Here is a 17,786-nt window from a genome sequence, read left to right as displayed (position 1 = left end):
AATGAATATTCTAGATTATGATCTGAACAACCATTCTAGTTCTAGTTAATCCTTACAAATAACCTACATGTACATTAGCATAAATATAGCTTTATATAAATAAAAACATTAAATATAGTACATTTTTTTGAAATATTGTTTATAGCGTCTGATGACTCAATGAGGTGGTATTTTCGTCTTGGGAAAAGAAAGCAACGTTACATATTATAATGTTGATATGTCAATTCATCCTTAGGGTAATCGTCCCATACTGAATATTATTGATTCTCCTTATAAACGTGCCTACATTAATATTAGGACCTTACGATTTTCACTTTAGCCCACTAAATAATGCAAAAAGGAACTGTATAATGTTTTATAGAAAAAAAATATGAATTGTGTAAAAATTTTCTTTTTTCTTGTGTCTGTAAACCAAATTGTTTTAAGATTTTGTAATTTCAAATAATCAAATTCCACAAAAGTTTGTGATTTTCGAGGTTTATTAACAATAAATGTTTTAGCAATTCTTTGAGGAATTAAACATTATTTTTTCAACGGCAAAATTTCAGAAATTTAAGGTGTGATATGACAGTGCCAGAATTTACGACTTCAATAATTTTAAACACTTAATTTATAATATTACCATGATATTTCCTATTTACTCTAAAATATGTTCCTACTATTACAGTTATGGATATTCATATTACGTGCAGTAGCCAACAATACTAAATAGTAGATACTTAGTGATGTATTCGATCGTTTTTCGTACCCCAAAATTGGTCATATTCCATAAACCTTAAACATAATATGCAATTACTAGATATATTTACTGGTGGTTTAATGAGATGACTAAATCCATAATTTTTCTCTCTGACAACATTTAATGTTTCTTTCTGCAAGAAAGTTTATTCCTATGTGCACCAATTGTGTCCCTTTGATAACAGACTTGTTCCTGTATTATTATGAATCACAGTTATGGCCAAACTCAGTAAAGACCCGTCTAAATTCCATTTAATTGATAAATTCAACAACACCTACAATTATCTTGATGATATTTTTTCGTTAAATAATAAAGAATTCTATAAATTCTATAAATCAAATATTAACAGCAAAAACTGTCCTTTCTTTGATTTGGATATTCCAGTTTTACATCAGAAAATCTACACAAAAATGTACGACAAAAGGGATAACGTTTCTTTCTCTATTGTTAAGTTTTCTTTTTTGGACGGTGATGTTCCTTTGCACCGTCTTACGGTGTTTATATATTCCAACTCGTTCGCTATATTCGTGTCTGTAGTGACGTTTTGGATGTCAATGTGCGTAATAAATGTATTATTGGTAAATTATTAAGTCAAGGATTTCGTTACCACCATTTACTTAGAACCTTTACTAAATTCTTCCATAGATACAAAGATTTTGTTTGCAAGTTTGGCTGTTCCTGTGGAAAACTTATTTCTAACGGAATAGCACATTTAAATTCTACGGTGATGGTGTTTACCGAGTCCGCAAATTTAGATACGATCCGAGTAAACTTTCAATCCTTTAAATAAACTTATTCTCAAAGGTCACATTTCAACACTGTAATTAAATCTTTGAATATTGTTTTTATTAGTATAATTATTGATTTTGTTATCAGTAAATTAATAATCATACTAAATATTACTGTTATGCACTTTCACGGTACTCCAATCTGTCCATTCCTTTATTTTGCTGCTGACAAAATAATGTTTAATTCCTCAAAGAATTGCTAAAACATTTATTGTTAATAAACCTCGAACATCACAAACTTTTGTGGAATTTGATTATTTGAAATTACAAAATCTTCGAACAATTTGGCTTACAGACACAAGAAAAAAGAAAATTTTAACACAATTCATATTGTTTTTCTATAAAACATTATACAGTTCCTTTTTGCATTATTTCGTGAGCGAAAGTGAAAATCGTAAGGTCCTAATATTAATGTAGGCACGTTTATAAGGAGAATCAATAATATTCAGTATGGAATGATTACTCTAAGGATGAATTGACATATCAACATTATAATATGTAACGTTGCTTTCTTTTCCCAAGACGAAAATACCACCTCATTGAGTCATCAGACGCCATAAACAATATTTCAAAAAAAATGTACTATATTTAATGTTCTTATTTATATAAAACTATACTTATGCTAATGTACATGTAGGTTATTTGTAAGGATTAACTAGAACTAGAATGGTTGTTCAGATCATAATCTAGAATTTACAAACCATTTTTTCCCCAATTTTATATCCCCATACATTCCAATATTTTTAACTGAAATCCTTTTATATCTTTGTCCTTTCAAAATCTCAATGCCAATAGTTTGACGTTTATGACAAAAATATAGGAGATGTAGGACACCCATTCCTAGTTTCTTTTGAGTTGTTAAACATTTCTGAAATCCATCCATCGATAATTATATATGTTTTAATATCGTTGAGCTGGTAGAACTAAGACCTTCATTTTATAATGGAATTGGTTTTTAGTTTTTTAGTTTAAATGGGTCCCCCGTTTTGAAAACTTGTATTAACACCATTACGAGTAGGTCAATAAACTGTCTTAACTCATATTGTATACATTAACAAGTTTATGTGTAAGTCTCTCCCAAACCATTTTGTAAAATTTATCGGTAAAACCATCGAGCCATTGCGACTCATTCACTTTCATATTTGACAAATATGTTAACGATTTTAAAGTCCATTGGAGACGTTTTATATCCGTTATCACTCTATTTACGTCATCATTTTTTTCGTTGTAATATGTTGTTTAGCTTTCACAGTATTAGTAAATGATGTTTTAATAAAAGTGCAATTTTTTCGAGTTGTCTATTCCCACTATATAATATCACTGGTATCACACCTTTTTACAGCAAATTAATCTCCAGTATTGTTAGTTTGCTTTTGTGAATCCGGAACTAGACCAGAAATATTTCAAATCTGACTTGCTTCCAAAATATCCCGAAGTATGCTTTTTACTAGCACTGTCTATGTTTACATCCATATTTAAATGTTCGTACAAATAGTGAATCGGTAACGACCTTTTCGCCGAATTTTTCCACTATTATGTGTATGACATTGTTATGAAATGCAAAAAAAGGAATTTAATTGTTATAATAATGTTCAGTGTCAAATGATGATTGAAAAGTAATATTGTTCATATCGTTAACTTTGTCATCAATCTTTGCAACTTGTAAATCTATCTGAAATTCCTAAATCTGTTTTTTCTTTTCAGCACTCTTGAAATTGAAGTAATGTATCACACTGGGTATATATTTTCCCGTATAAAATCATCTAAAACACTTTTGAATCATGAAAACTCGTCCGAAATTGTCAAGACAGTGAATTCTACATAACATTGTACTTTTATCACACGTTTCCAAAGGTTCACTTCAAGGGATGTTTTCTGTATTCCAGTAGTCTGATTCGCAAATATCGTTACTAGTTTGCGTAATATTGATCTCTTTGAAGTTTGGACAAGTTATGTAATATAAAAAGTGTTCTGACTTTCATCTCATGTTTACGTTTAAATTAAATATTTTGCCGTTTAAAATTGTGTTGTCTTTTCTAGTTTTAAATAATTGTTATTTTCTCTAGAACAAACTCACCATCGTGAATCTGCACATACAGTGATATGAAATACTTTTTTTATCCGTGTCGAATTTGGGTTTTGTAAGATGGCGATTTACTATTTTGAATTGTCTTCTGCTGTCCATGATGGAATATTTATTTACTAATATTTGCATAATGTCTCCATATAACATAAAGTCGGGAGATTCAATTCTATTATTTTGAAAGTTTTTGTTAATGATGAATCGTGAGTAGCTACCAACGGAATAAGACCACTTTCACTTTTCCGTTCTTTTTGGTGCTTGTAACAGTGTAACAAACATTTTAATTGCTCGATTTATGCCGACTTATATTAATGGCAACGGATATTTTAGTTGTAAAAGATTTGTTTTTAATTCTTCTGATCTTATTTTCCCGAAGTCTGCATCAAGTACCAAAGTGCATACCCGTCTATCCATACATTATTGAATGTTCCTTATTGTGTGTGATGGGTGACATAATTTAAAGTTTAGATATGTAGCAATATTACATAAAGATATCCATATGGAGTATACATCTCCCAATAGTAACGATATAAATGAGTTTTTGTTGCCTATAAAACTATAATGATTTCTTTGAAAGAGTGTTGCTGCCTACATAGTAGCCGTTGAACTGAGGGTTCAAATAGGTAAAGTCGACGCCATCATGATTTGGTTGATCTTAATGGAATATCTGTGTCTCCTATGACCATGGATATGTCTAAAAAAAATAAATACAACATTTTATAAATTTCGAAGCCTTTTTGTTCTGGATTAATCTTCATCAGGAACGCTCCAAACAGAATAATTGAAAGCCAATGATGTATGAGACAAACTATTACCTAAATGAGATCAACATCCATCTGATGTCAACCTTGCATGAGGTAGTTGAAACCTTAGTTTCGAGATGTTCAATAAATCAAATTAATAAACAGACATTTTTAAAAAATCCTTATTGTTGTATACATCTGCCTGTCAAAAGTCAGTGGATGTTTTAAGTCATATTGTAAAAGTTAATTGTTATTTTCAGAATTTGGTGGGGTCGACGTCATGCCGTCAAACACTCAATAAGTTTTTAAACAGTTCCTCATTAATTCCAATAGCATGAAAAACTTGTTGGCCAGATTTAGTCTTTAGTCCTGATAAACCAATGTTCAAGAACCTTCTCGTCTGATTTGTTCTGCAGGAAGTTTCAAAACAAGAGTTTTTTTCACTGTGGAAAGGAAAAAACAAACACACAGAAAGTTTTACATGCTTACAGCCGATGTCACAAAGTGGAATGTTTGTAGGGTTATAAGTTATCACATTTTGTGTTCAAACGTGCTAATGTCTATAAAGGTTATCAATACTTAGAGATTTCATGATACTATAAAAGACAAAGCATGTGTTCATACTGCCTCACACCACATTCCATTGCAAGCAGGTAAGAGGTTTTCATAATTATTGTCAATGTAGCAAGGCATTAGTCCAAATGTGCTTAATAAAAGCAGTCAATATCATATTATCTTACACTTAGTTTATTGGTAAGGCTACTTTGATGAGCTAAACATATTTGACTTATGCATGCATTTTCCATTGAAACAAAAATATCTCAACATTTAGTTCAGTTATCAGCACACAAAAGAAATCTTTTTATACCATATACCAGTAAGAATGAATGAAAAGACAACTTTCTATTCTTCTCATATTCTACATACGTTTCCCAGTACTTGTGTATATGAAGCTACGTGATCTCAAACTATCTGATGCATGTTTCACTCCTTTAACAATTTTTTGTAACTTAATTCTTTCTATGTAAAATGCAATTACACATCCTCTTTTATTTAACAATTAAGAAAAGAAAAAGAAAAAAAAATAAGGGGAAGATTATGCCACTAAGGTTTACAGACAAAATATTATCATTCCTCCGTTCTTTGTTTTGAAATTGTCGTCACACGTCTCTAACTGCTCCTTTACCAAAATATATTTTATAATTTTAAGAATAGGTCGTCTCTCTTTTTGTACATATGTACGATCTTCTCGATGTATTCGCATTAAATGTTTATTTTTGAATAAGGTCCGACTATAGGAGACTATAACTCAGAAATTAATAATCCATGCTGCATATTAATCTATTTTGTTAGGTATCTTTTTGCTTAACGATATTGGTCCAGCTACATATAGATATCGGATAATTGAGGTTGGGCCTTGAGAATTTTTATTCCTATAGAAACATTTCAAGCAAATATTTAGTCAAAACCCTTACATCCTGCTGTTTCCATCACATACACATGCTATATTAAAAGAATATGATAACTGTATATAGTTATTCTGTGTATAGTTATTTCTATTTGCCAAAACATTTTATCGTGAACATATGATATTCAGGGTCAATACAGAGAACTTGCTAATCATTGGACAACTTTTAATTAAGTTCGAACACGACCGATATCGACAATTCTAGATTTTACACTGTATTTGGTTTAATTTTAAAGTAGTTATCGTTTTAAATAAACTTTTTTTATCTACTTTCAGTTAAAAACTTGAAGATGAAACTTGCCTTTGGTATATTGTTGTTGTTACCAGTGGTATTTTCTATGCCACAGAAAAGACTCGTTTTTGGTACGTGCTCACTTGGCAGTGATTTTTTCTTTAAGAAACTAAGGTTTCAATTCGTACAAGCAGGCTTGACCTTAGATAAAAGTGGCTCATATTTTAGGTTCTTTTTGGTCATATAGCTCTTCAATTGATTCGGTTCTTATACAGCATTGGTTTTCAAGTATTCTGATTTAAGCGTTCCTGACGAAGGTACATGTAAATCAAGAAAAGGGTATCTCACATATGAAATTTATAAAACGTTGATTCTATTTTGTATGTAATAAACCCAAAAACTTTTATTCCAAATAAAGTTTAACTGTAGTATTTGTGTACTCTTTTATGATGAAATCGGTAATAGCTTTGTTTTTTTGGTAGTATTATACCTAAAAGGTAAAATAACAAAAATACCGAACTTCAAAGAAAATTCAAAACTGAAAGTCCCTTATCAAATGGCAAAATCAAAAGCTCAAACACATCAAACGAATAGAATACAACTGTCATATTCCTTACTTGGTACATGCTTTTCCTTATGTACAAAATTGAGGATTAAACCTGGTTTAATAGCTAGCTAAACCTCTCACTTTTATGACAGTCAAATATAGAGTGATTGAAATTGTTTCACTGCACAAAAAATTATATCTTATAGAAGAGTCGATTATAGTTTTGAAGTTTTATCATAACACACTTCTAAGATTTTAGAAGATACTCTATAGGATCAAATAATGTTGTTCATCTGATTTCTTTCTGTCTCTATTTTGTTGTGGTTCCACAAAAGATCCTATGTTTCGAACATTTGATTTTGGAAGGTTTTCCGTGATTTGCTGGTTTGGTTTGTATTTCAAAATACATCTGTATTCTCCGAATGCGCAAGGCATTGTTCAACATTAGAATTAAGTGAAATCTCATTTTATCTGCAATATGTTTAAAATGTCGATACTTTTTTAGGAAACCGATAGCTCAGGGTTAACAATGTAGTTTTTTTTTTTTCTCACTTTCAAGAAGTTCAAAATTGTATCGAATAAAAACAATTATGATTTTTTTATTTCATTTTCGTTTTGATAATTTTTTCAATGAAAAAAATATGTTCGTTCTACAAGTTTTTATATTAAACATTTAAAAAATTAAAATGTTTGCGTTCGCACCGTTTTAATGAAAAAATATCTTGTTATGGTTAATTTAATTAAATATTTAATGAAGTCTTATAATTCATGAACTAAACGTCCTTTTTGGATAATTGTATATTGAGTGATACTACCTCCTCTGTTAATATTCCAAATATATCGTAAATAGATAAATAGATAGACTAACAATTCTTTATTAAAACAATATTTGTTTTCAACTTGTGCATATAAAATGATTTTCTTCAGTATGAAGTTATATTCAGTTTTTCATGATGCAAAGTTGAAGTCAAACCTTTGAAACGGACGCTATTGCGAGTTGGTTGAATGTTATGGAACTTCTGTATCACAGATGACAAGGATATTTTCAAATATGTCGGAACCACAATCCCGTCTTCTTTTTCTCGATTGTGCTATCATTGAATGAGACTTAACACAGACTTCCATGAACAACAAAACCGGTAACAAATGTGGAGCAGGAACAGGAAAGATCCTGAACTCACCCATGTTTTGTAGTGGGTTTAGTTTGTTCAGTCATTAGTTTTTTATGTAGTGCTTGTGGACTTGGTTGTCATTCCGTCGGTTCCGTCGGTTCTCGTTTTTAGCCAAGGCGTTGTCAGGTTTCATCGACATATGAAATTTCAATGTTCTCTTGGTATCATCCGATTTTTTGTGCACAATAATATATATAAAGAATGCATATCGGCCAAAACAGAATTAACAAAAACAATCATAAGAGTCTCAAGGTTTTATACAGAACCAAAAATTCAAATTCATTCAAGTGCACTTGATCAGTGAAATTTGTTTCACTGGCTCCTCCATTTATATGAGGCAGTCTTGGGAAAAAGACATATCTGCTGTCCTTTTGAAGTTTTACTGTTATAATAGCAAAATCCTTTCAAATAGCATTTAGATAGGACTTCGAGACTTCTTAAAAAGTTTAAAATCTACTTGTATGAATAAAAAAAGATAAAAAGTATATATCAGTGAGAAAGCATCCCAGCGCAACATATGAAAGCGAAGATGACATCAGAAATTGACAAATGTCTATATAGTATGACAAGCTCCCGAATCTAGTCATTGTTTTCTTATAAAGGATAATTGTCGATCACTAATATGTGAAAACATAAAAATTATTTATATCAGAAGCAGCTTTTGAAAGTTGTGACAGACTTTTTTGATATATTTTAGATACTTTATTTGAAACCGATGAACTGAAAACATTAGTAGACGGGTTAGTAGGCACATTAGGTACTAATGGAACTGAACAGGCATGTGAAGCTGAATGCCACACACTCATCAAACAAGATCATCTCCTGCAATTCGGATGTCCCCTGGTTTGTAAAAGGTAAACATATATTGCTTTTACGAATTCCTTATCAATTAAGAGGAGTTGTATATTATCATGTAAAGGGTGTATGAATGTTATATATTTCTCGTCAACTCAAGCTTGCAATGGATCTGACTTCTTGTATTTTTGAAGTTTAAAAACAAAAATGTTAGAGTTCACTCTTCCGCATTTCTTTGTCCTTGTAGTTTGATATAAAACATATAAAAAAACATTCAAAACTTATAAAAAACAATTTTCATTGAATATAGTTATCAGACATATTTTAAGTATGAAATCTATTGTACAGCGCATGACACATATTTTAGAACACCATTTACCCCAGACCAATAATTTTGAATGGAAAATACATGAAACTCTTAAAATCAAAATTTTAAACCTGTCAGGGTCCGAACAGAACAGCCAAGATATTTTAAAACCAACTCTGCCTGAATTATAAAGATTCAAGGGCAATAGGTACTATCCTTTTATCAACCTGCTTACAAGTTTTTATTTACAAAGATTGGGATTGTCATGAAAATTCACCAAAGAAACCAAGCTTATTATATTGAAAATAATAATAAAAAGAAACGTTTTACTAACTTAGTGAGGTATTGCAATCTGAACCGTTGATAACACTTAGAAACATAACATGTATTACCATACAATATTGAAGAAACAGTTGACGTTTAAACAACAAATAACAACACATGCATGGTACAAATAGTCTGACTTGGTACAGACACACAATATGGATGTGTTAAACCAGTATTAGGTGCGATACACTAGCCCCATATGCCTATCTAGACCATGAGAGTAATAAAGAATCATTACTGCGCTATAATACAAATAGATATATCGATATTACTTATCAAATTATCTTTCTTTTGTTTTATATTTCCAGTTTCCAGAGTCTGGTTCACCACTTTGGACATGTAGCAACATAAGCTGCTCATATGACAATGTCTACTTTGTTGTGAAGCAACGAAATATAAATCAACAATATTTACTGCATTATGCTTTTTCATGAATTATTTTATATAAGTTGATCCCCGTTTTTTTGGGTTTTTTTTTGTGGAATACGTGTTGCTTAATCTTATTTTTGGAAAGTTTTGTAAACTGGATTTGGTCTAGCCATCATTTTTCGTTTATCCATCGTGTTGGTTTTTTTTCTTCAATTTATTGTTTTATTGTCCCCTTGGTATTTATCCTTTTTAATAGATCCTTCTCTTTAGACAAGTTGAAAAATATTAAGCTATCTACTATGACATCTATGAGATATGATTTTGCAAAGAACGGGTATGTGCTGTCTATTTTTTCGTTCAAAAGATCCCACATCAACATATGACAGTTTATTATATTTTTTTGATATGAGACTGAAAAGTCGTCTTTCAAATTGTTGTCTTTTCTTGTTTCTGACAGAAATTTCAAAAGAAGAATTAATTCTTCCCTTACAGACTTGTATGGTCAGGAGATGGGAGTATAATATGACGGAAGCATTCTCTCAGCTATAAATATTATTTAGTGTAAAAAATAATTTCAGTGCAAAGTCTTAGCAATAGTATTATATACTCATATTGGATGTAGATGATTTTTCGTATGTGTTATAACAATAGGAAAGACAATAACAGGGGGATAAAATTACAGCTTTTTCCAAAGAAAATATATATATTGATCAAACTGTAGTGAAGTCTAAGCTACAGGAATATGGCCACGAAGTGTCGATATTAGCCCTGTGACATGACAAAAAACAAAAGAGAAATTAGGTTGATCCTTTATAGCTAAAACGTATCTACGAATATCGTTATTTGTTATTATAGTATAAAAATCATATCTTTATGACGTCATTAATGTGACGTAATACCCGGAATCAAACCGGAACGCTGAAAATGTCAAAATTCTTAATAAATTTCACACTTCCTGGTTAAATTTCGCATTGACCACAGGCCTCGACCATAGTTATTTTACTCTTTGTTTGATTGTTTGACACTTTGACACAGTTTGCAACAATATTTAGCGTGGTCGAGGCCTGTGGCCACATCGAAAATTTAACCTTTGCTAACAAGCGAATCCTGATTCAACGCTGCCATTTCCGAGGTACGACACATTCGCAAACTCCGTACAGTGATCTTTTCCGTTCTGGAACTGTTTTCCGTTACTCCATCAATCAGTATAGAAAGTAGTATGCGGATTGGAGCTGGAACTGCCGGGGAGTATGATATATTCTGTGACGAAATAACTGTATCAAGAACTTTTACAATCGGTATAAATTGAAATAAATTCTATGAGAAATTACTTTTTTATTTATGATATATTTTTTTTTATAATCTTTTTTTCTGTTGATATTGTAATAGTTAGCACGGTCTTCGTTTTACTATGCAAACAAAAATAGGGCGATTTTAAAGAAGAGCCGTAGTATTTCTCCGTAAAATTCTTCATTCAGCAGATCGATATCAGTGTCAACATTATCATTTAATACAAATTTCCCTTCAGATTCACGTCTTTTGTTTTTTAAAGAGGAAATCGTCGAAATGTAACCTCCGTGGAATGTAATCTCATGTTGACCCTTTGGTGAAGTGCTTTCTTTCACGTCTGCATTTTCTATAAAGTATGGCATGCCAAGTTAACATTTTCAATAATCACTAAGGATGGTGAAAATAAATTACAAAATTGTGAACAATAACATTGTAAATCGTAGGAAATCACGTGACAATTTTGATATCATATTGCACAGTGGTTAAATAAGTTTTTCAATATTTTTTCAATTAAAATTAAAATAACGACGCTATGAGAGGGCTTGGTGTATACTGTATGTAACATTTAACCAGAACAAGTATTTGTTTTCAAACGAAAATTGAAATAAAGATGAAACAAAACTATCCGACACAATGATATATCTTGGGTTACTTCAAATACGTATCTGATATTCACACGGGATAGGGTGCATAATTGGTGAGAATGCATACAAGGAGCAGCTGTTCATTTTGTCCCTTTTTGGTGGTCCCTATTAAAATTGGGCGAGACAATGCTACAACCGACCAAAAAAAAAAATGAAAAAAAAAATGGCTGCTCACTATGAATAAAACATCTATGAAATAAATTCATATTTCTAATTTTTCGGTTTTTGTGGTGGACCGAGGTTCGTGTTCAATATGTTTGTATATTTTGTTATTCCTTTTTTTTACTTTTTGTTGCCTCTTTATGTGCACGGTGTTGCATTGTTTGATTCTTTATTTCCCCTCTTTGGAGACTTTTCTCTTATTCTTAATGACAACACGTGCAATTTCTTGTTTCTTGTTTAAAATAATCCTCTAAATTGCTCTCCGTCATAAATATGCATTCAGTATTTGCCACTGCCTGGACGTTCGTCAAACAACTATCAATCATATTATACCTCCTCTAAAATTACAGTACAATACTGACTTTAAAGATAATTAAATAAATAATAAAACATTCATTAAATGATATACATGATATATAGACGTCTATTATTTCACTCTTATGAAAAAGGAATAAAAAACGAATGTTGAATATCAAAGAAACACACCATTTTTCTACATTAGTTGTTTGTCTCATGATGATGATGATGGATGATTTATGTTTGTTTACATGGTCTCTGCAATTTCTATTTCGTGAATATCAATGCAGGAAACGAGTTTTCGGGCCACAAATTTATTTGAAGCGCTTATGCTCAGCGTAATCCTTGATATTAGTAAGTTTATGTTAATGGAGTTTAAAAAAAAAGATATATGAACGAGATTCGAGAAATATTTTGTAAAAATAATTCTTGTGGTAAAATGATAATAAAGTTACTAGAACGTTAATGAAAACAATTTTAACGTTACGCGCAAATGCCTTAAATACCAGTTAGTGATCTTTCTGCAGTATTTTCGTCAATTTCTGATACAGGGCCGTATTTAACCCTTCGTGGCTCTACTCCTTGGGTCGATTTGTTAATAGTTCGTTTCCAGAAAATATATTTTGAACCATTAGATATATTTTCCACCTTTTTTGATGGATTATAATCATTAGGTGGTATTGACTGTCAGGTCATTTGATCAAAAGTTAAGAGCGTAATGGTTATTGATAGTGAGAAGATTTTGCAAATAATAAGTTTTCAAATATCTTTTAAACTAATCATTTAATACGTTTCACTTTAATTTGATAATGTCCCTTGAGGAGAAAAAATTTTTGGCAGTATATTTTTCTGATAATTCAATTTTGAGTAAAACTTAGTTTTGATAATATATTTTTAACCTTATGTCAATTATTACCATATAAAAATATGTAGATCTGGCCAATTAGACGAATATTCATCCGAGTCCTCCAGTGTCTTACCGTAAATTTTGACACCACTGCTGCGAAATTGACCCAGGTGTACCACCATACGTAAAGAAAAATACACTAAGTAAAAAGTAAAATAACAAAAATACCGAACTCCAAGAAAAATCCAAACCGAAAGTCCCTTATCATACGGCAAAATCAAAAACTCAATCGCATCAAACGAATTAAAAACAAATGTCATATTCCTGACTTAGTAGAGACATTTCCTAATGTAGAATTTGGTGGGATAAACCTGGTATAATAGCTATCTAAACCACTCACTTGTGTTACGGCAAGAAATCACCTTTAAATTGTAGCCAACAAAAGACACAAATCAATGAGGAAAGTTAACAAGATATATTATACACAAGTTTACAAGAAGTATTACATAAATAGAAATGTCAACTTAACTGTCAAAATATAAGTCCGATCCTTTGTCTTTTCTTTATTCGCAATCCTTCTTATAACTGTACGGTATATGTCGAAACTATTATGGTGTAGTTGACGTAAATAAAAGTGTCAATCCAACTGAGAGAACTTCTGAGACTATTAATGTCTATGTCTGATAGTCTAAATTTAATGTCTGTATATATAAAGTTGTCACGGAAATCTCTAGAACAATGTAGAAGGAAAACTCCTAGAAAACTGTAGAACGGAAACTTCTAGAATACGATGGAAGTTTAAATTACACATCGTGGATTATGATCATTCCAGAATTATTATGTAAGTCAAATAGAAAGTTCCAATCATTCCATCAGTATCTATGATTGTTCCAGTTATTTCTAAACTGCACAATATAAGTTTACCTTGTAAACAATTATAAGGCCACACAAAACAAATTAAGCCAAGATAAATAAATATAATATTCTCTAAATATACTACCGAAATTTACCCAAAAGAACTTACTTTAACTGAATCTAACACAAACAGCAGCAGTTGTCTCTTTCTAGATTTAGACATTTCAATTTCTAAAGGGAAACTCCATACTAAAATTTACGACAAAAGAGACGATTTTCCATTTCCTATTGTTAATTTTCCTTGTTTAGACGGCGTTGTGCCTTTGTCTCCATCATACGGTATTTTTATATTCCAACTCGTTCGGAAGCCCGTGTGTGTAGTGATGTCATAGATTTTAACGAACGTAATCAATGCATCACTGGTAAATTATTAAGTCAGGGATTTCGTTACTATAAATTACTTAAAACTTTTACTAAATTCTTTCATAGATACAAAGATTTGATTAGTAAATTTGGCTGTACCTGTAGAAAACTTATTACAAATGGTATTTCACATCCTAAATTTTACGGTAATATTGTACTTAAAGCGCGGAAATCACTATGAGATCAGTGTAAACTCATCGAACCTTTAAACAAACTTATTAGTAAGGGTTATCGCACCAATGTTGTAATTAGATCTCTGAATATAGTTTACATTGGCATTAATATCGATTTTGTCATTAGCAAATTAAAACATAACTAAATTTGTATTTTCTTTTCAACCGGGATGTATAGAGACACACACACTTTCATTTTTATCGATAAAGAAGTCACTCCTTACTATCCTACTACCTGTCGATACATTTATTTTTGGCATTGCACAAGTCATGTCTTCTTTGACTGTTCATGACGTTAAAATACTAAATCCCTGGGATGTGTTTTAGTTGATTTCAGTCTCTGATGCATGATGTTTTATTATTAATTGTTTTGGCTTTTAACTAGCTGTCAGTAACTGCGAGTATTCTCAAATTGTACTTTCTTTTTAATTTGACCTGTTGATACTATTTGTAATGCTTTTTTGTTATTTAATATTAACATGGATCTTGTCTATATACCAGCTTTGATTATTTGGTATTACTACAAATTTTCACTTCTTCGTACTATGAACATCAAAAATATTTCATTTCTCCTTTAACACTGTTCTTGCACCTGTACAGGAAGTTTTATCTAGCACTTATTGTATAGTTTTATTGTTGATATTCACCCCATATGTACCAAGTGTTAAATTAGTTTTATTGTTAATAAAGAAATTTATTGGTATTCCTATACGGAAGATTTATACACACAGAAGAAGAAGTATACTTAACAACAAAATTATTTTCATTTACCTGTGTATAATATGACGCAGGATTTTTTCAAAAGTGATGATTTTCTAAATATTGTTTAACATTTCACAGTGGAATCATACTTTAACTTTGTTTAAACCTGTTTATTAACTTTTGACCTTAATTATTTATCCCTTATAAATTTTATAAACTATGTGTTTGCATTCAGGTATTACAGATCAAATTTATTCGTTCATTGTGTGTTAATTTACGTTTTTTGATTGAGTTAAGCCTTCCAATTGATATTTTATAGTGTGTCTTTCTATGTTGTGATGTTATACTATTGTTTCAGAAAAGGGAGAAGGTTTGGTACCATTAAAACGTTTAATCCCGCTGCAAATGTTTGCACCTGTCCTAAGTCAGGAATCTGATGTACAGTAGTTGTCGTCTGTTTATGTAGTTCATACGTATTTCTCCTATCGTTTTTATATAGATTAGACCGTTGGTTTTCCCGTTTGAATGGTTTTACACTAGTAATTTTTGGGGCCCTTTATAGCTTACTGTTCGATGTGAGCCAATGCTCCGTGTTGAAGGCCGTACCTTGACCTATAATGGTTTACTTTTATAAATTGTTACTTGGATGGAGAGTTGTCTCATTGGCACTCATACCTTATCTTCCTATATCTATATAAGAATTACAATATCATAACACTTGTAAAACAGTCGCAAAAAATTCCATTTAATCATATATCAATTATTAAGCTATTCTGGTCACATTTGAGAACCCTTTTGAGCCATTGAGTAACCGAACCCCTCATGAACATTTATCTTCTAAAGTCGTGTTTGTTAACGAAGGCTTCAAATATTACATCCGTTTTTCACATCATCATTCGTCATTATATAAATTTATATAACAAATTGGAAAAAATGTTTAAGGTGAAGGTACAGTAAATGGGCTATGTCACAGATTTGGTAAAATTTTACATACCACTTTTGCTCGTTGAACTATAACTGAAAATATTTCTTTTATCATCTGAATTATTACTGATTGAATTCTTTTAAAATAGGTGAACATTTTGTTGCTATATACCATGTTTTTTTGTTTTTCGTTAATTATTTTGTACATAAATCAGGCCGTTAGTTTTACATGTGTCATTTCGGGGCCTGACTATGCAATGTGGGTTTTGCTCACTGTTGAATACCGTAAAGTGACCTTTATCTGTTAACATCGTCTCATTGGCAATTATACCACATCTTCTTACTTTTATATTTGTAAAGAAAGCACATAAAATCGGCTCAAAAACTTAAAATCATAAAATCGTAACGATATCGCGTTGCATGCCATAAAACGTTAATGTTTGACGTTTTTTTTTACATCGAACTAGGTAAGAGATTGATTATTAGACAAAAAGCGAAGGCGGTGACCATTTGATTATTTTGTATCGTTTAAACTGAAATTTATGTATCAACGACTTATAGTTTTTAAAAAAAATCTATGTATTAGAAATTAGAGATTTGATGATTTAAGACAAATTTAAGAAGTTTTTTCGCCGATCTTATGTGCTTTCTAAACAAATATTCACCTATTTTGAAGGAACTCAATCAGTAAAATATCAGTTAATAAAAGAGATAAATTCATAATATGTTCGATTTTCAGTTATATTTCAACGAGCCAATGTTGTATGCAAAATTGTTGAAAAAATCTGTGACATAGCTCATTTACTGTTCCTTGACCTTAGGCGAGTGAAATAGTTAAAGATGTGCACGAGAAAAGTATATTGTGGCGACAATTCTAAAATAAAGAATAAAGGATTGATAATATTTTTTCATACAAACAAAGCGGCGCAATAATCTACATAATTTGTTCCCTATTTGTTTTCTTACTTGGCTAATGATAGAAGGTGTTGAAATGCAGTTTTAGTAGAAAAATAATAAATGCATTCATTATTCTGTATCTTTCAACAATTCATTAACATAGCCTAACTAATTAACTGACTGTAACAAAATATAATATTTAATGCTCTAATTTAGCATATAAGAATTCATCACAAGCTACACTGACAATGATTAAGAGAACGTATCACCTGATTGCATTGAAGTGCGGTGTGAGACAGAAGTGACGCATTTTTTCTATATATAGTATCATGAAACCCTTTTAGTATCGGCAACCTTATTACAACCTTTCGCGTTTTAACTTGTGATGAACGATAATCCCAGAGTAATTCCACTTTGTAAAGACTATTGGCTATCATCAAGTACTACTATAGTAGAAATTGTTTTTGAGTGATAGTTTTTTTCCTTTCCACAGTGAAATATACTGTTCTTGTTTTTGAACCCTTTTCAGAAAAAAATCAGAGGAGAAGGCTTTTGAAAATTTGTCAATCAGAATCAAAGACTACCTCTTTCTCATGCGATCAGAATTCAATAAGTAAGTGTATAAGAACTTACAAAGTGCTTGACGACATGAAACTTGTAACACCAAATTCCCAAAATGACAATTAACTATCACAATGTGAGGTTAGATATCCACTAATTACGGACAGACACATGTCTATGTGGCTGAGTTAAACAATGATTTTTCTATCTCCATTTTTGCCCTTTTGATCTAGATCAGTAGACATACAAACTTTTTTTTTATAATGAATTTTTTATTGTAACAAAAACACAAGCACAACATGTATGAACAAAGGAATACAGAATGGCATATTCACAGCAAGGAAGTTTTAAATCAAAAACAACAATTGAATAATAATGGTGCAACATTAGGTTGAACATAAATAATTATCTAATAACAATAGAATCTAATTCGTTCTTGGA

General features: G+C 30.8%; 2 protein-coding genes across 5 annotated transcripts in view; both read left to right on the top strand.

Annotated features, from left to right (window-relative positions):
- The window catches only part of LOC127730643 (uncharacterized), a 163,232-nt gene extending 153,613 nt beyond the window's left edge, over positions 1 to 9,619 (top strand). For 3 of the 4 annotated variants that reach the window (XM_052239142.1, XM_052239141.1, XM_052239143.1), the window contains exons 2-4: positions 6,098 to 6,184; positions 8,470 to 8,626; positions 9,510 to 9,619. In XM_052239142.1, the coding sequence (XP_052095102.1) occupies positions 6,112 to 6,184; positions 8,470 to 8,626; positions 9,510 to 9,552 (273 nt within the window). In that variant the 5' untranslated portion in view covers positions 6,098 to 6,111 and the 3' untranslated portion in view covers positions 9,553 to 9,619. Of the gene's footprint in view, positions 1 to 4,992; positions 5,007 to 6,097; positions 6,185 to 8,469; positions 8,627 to 9,509 lie in introns of those variants that run through there. The other variant, XM_052239140.1, reaches the window with a different exon arrangement.
- Positions 1 to 17,786, top strand: part of LOC127730642 (uncharacterized) — a 214,578-nt gene that overhangs the window by 177,511 nt on the left and 19,281 nt on the right. The gene's annotated exons all lie outside the window — the stretch shown is intronic.

This window comes from Mytilus californianus, unplaced genomic scaffold (genome assembly GCF_021869535.1).
Source record: "Mytilus californianus isolate M0D057914Y unplaced genomic scaffold, xbMytCali1.0.p SCAF_2, whole genome shotgun sequence".
NCBI classification, from domain to species: Eukaryota; Metazoa; Mollusca; class Bivalvia; order Mytilida; family Mytilidae; genus Mytilus; species Mytilus californianus.
Note: the sequence above shows the minus strand (reverse complement) of the source record. Positions and strands in the feature narration are given on the sequence as shown.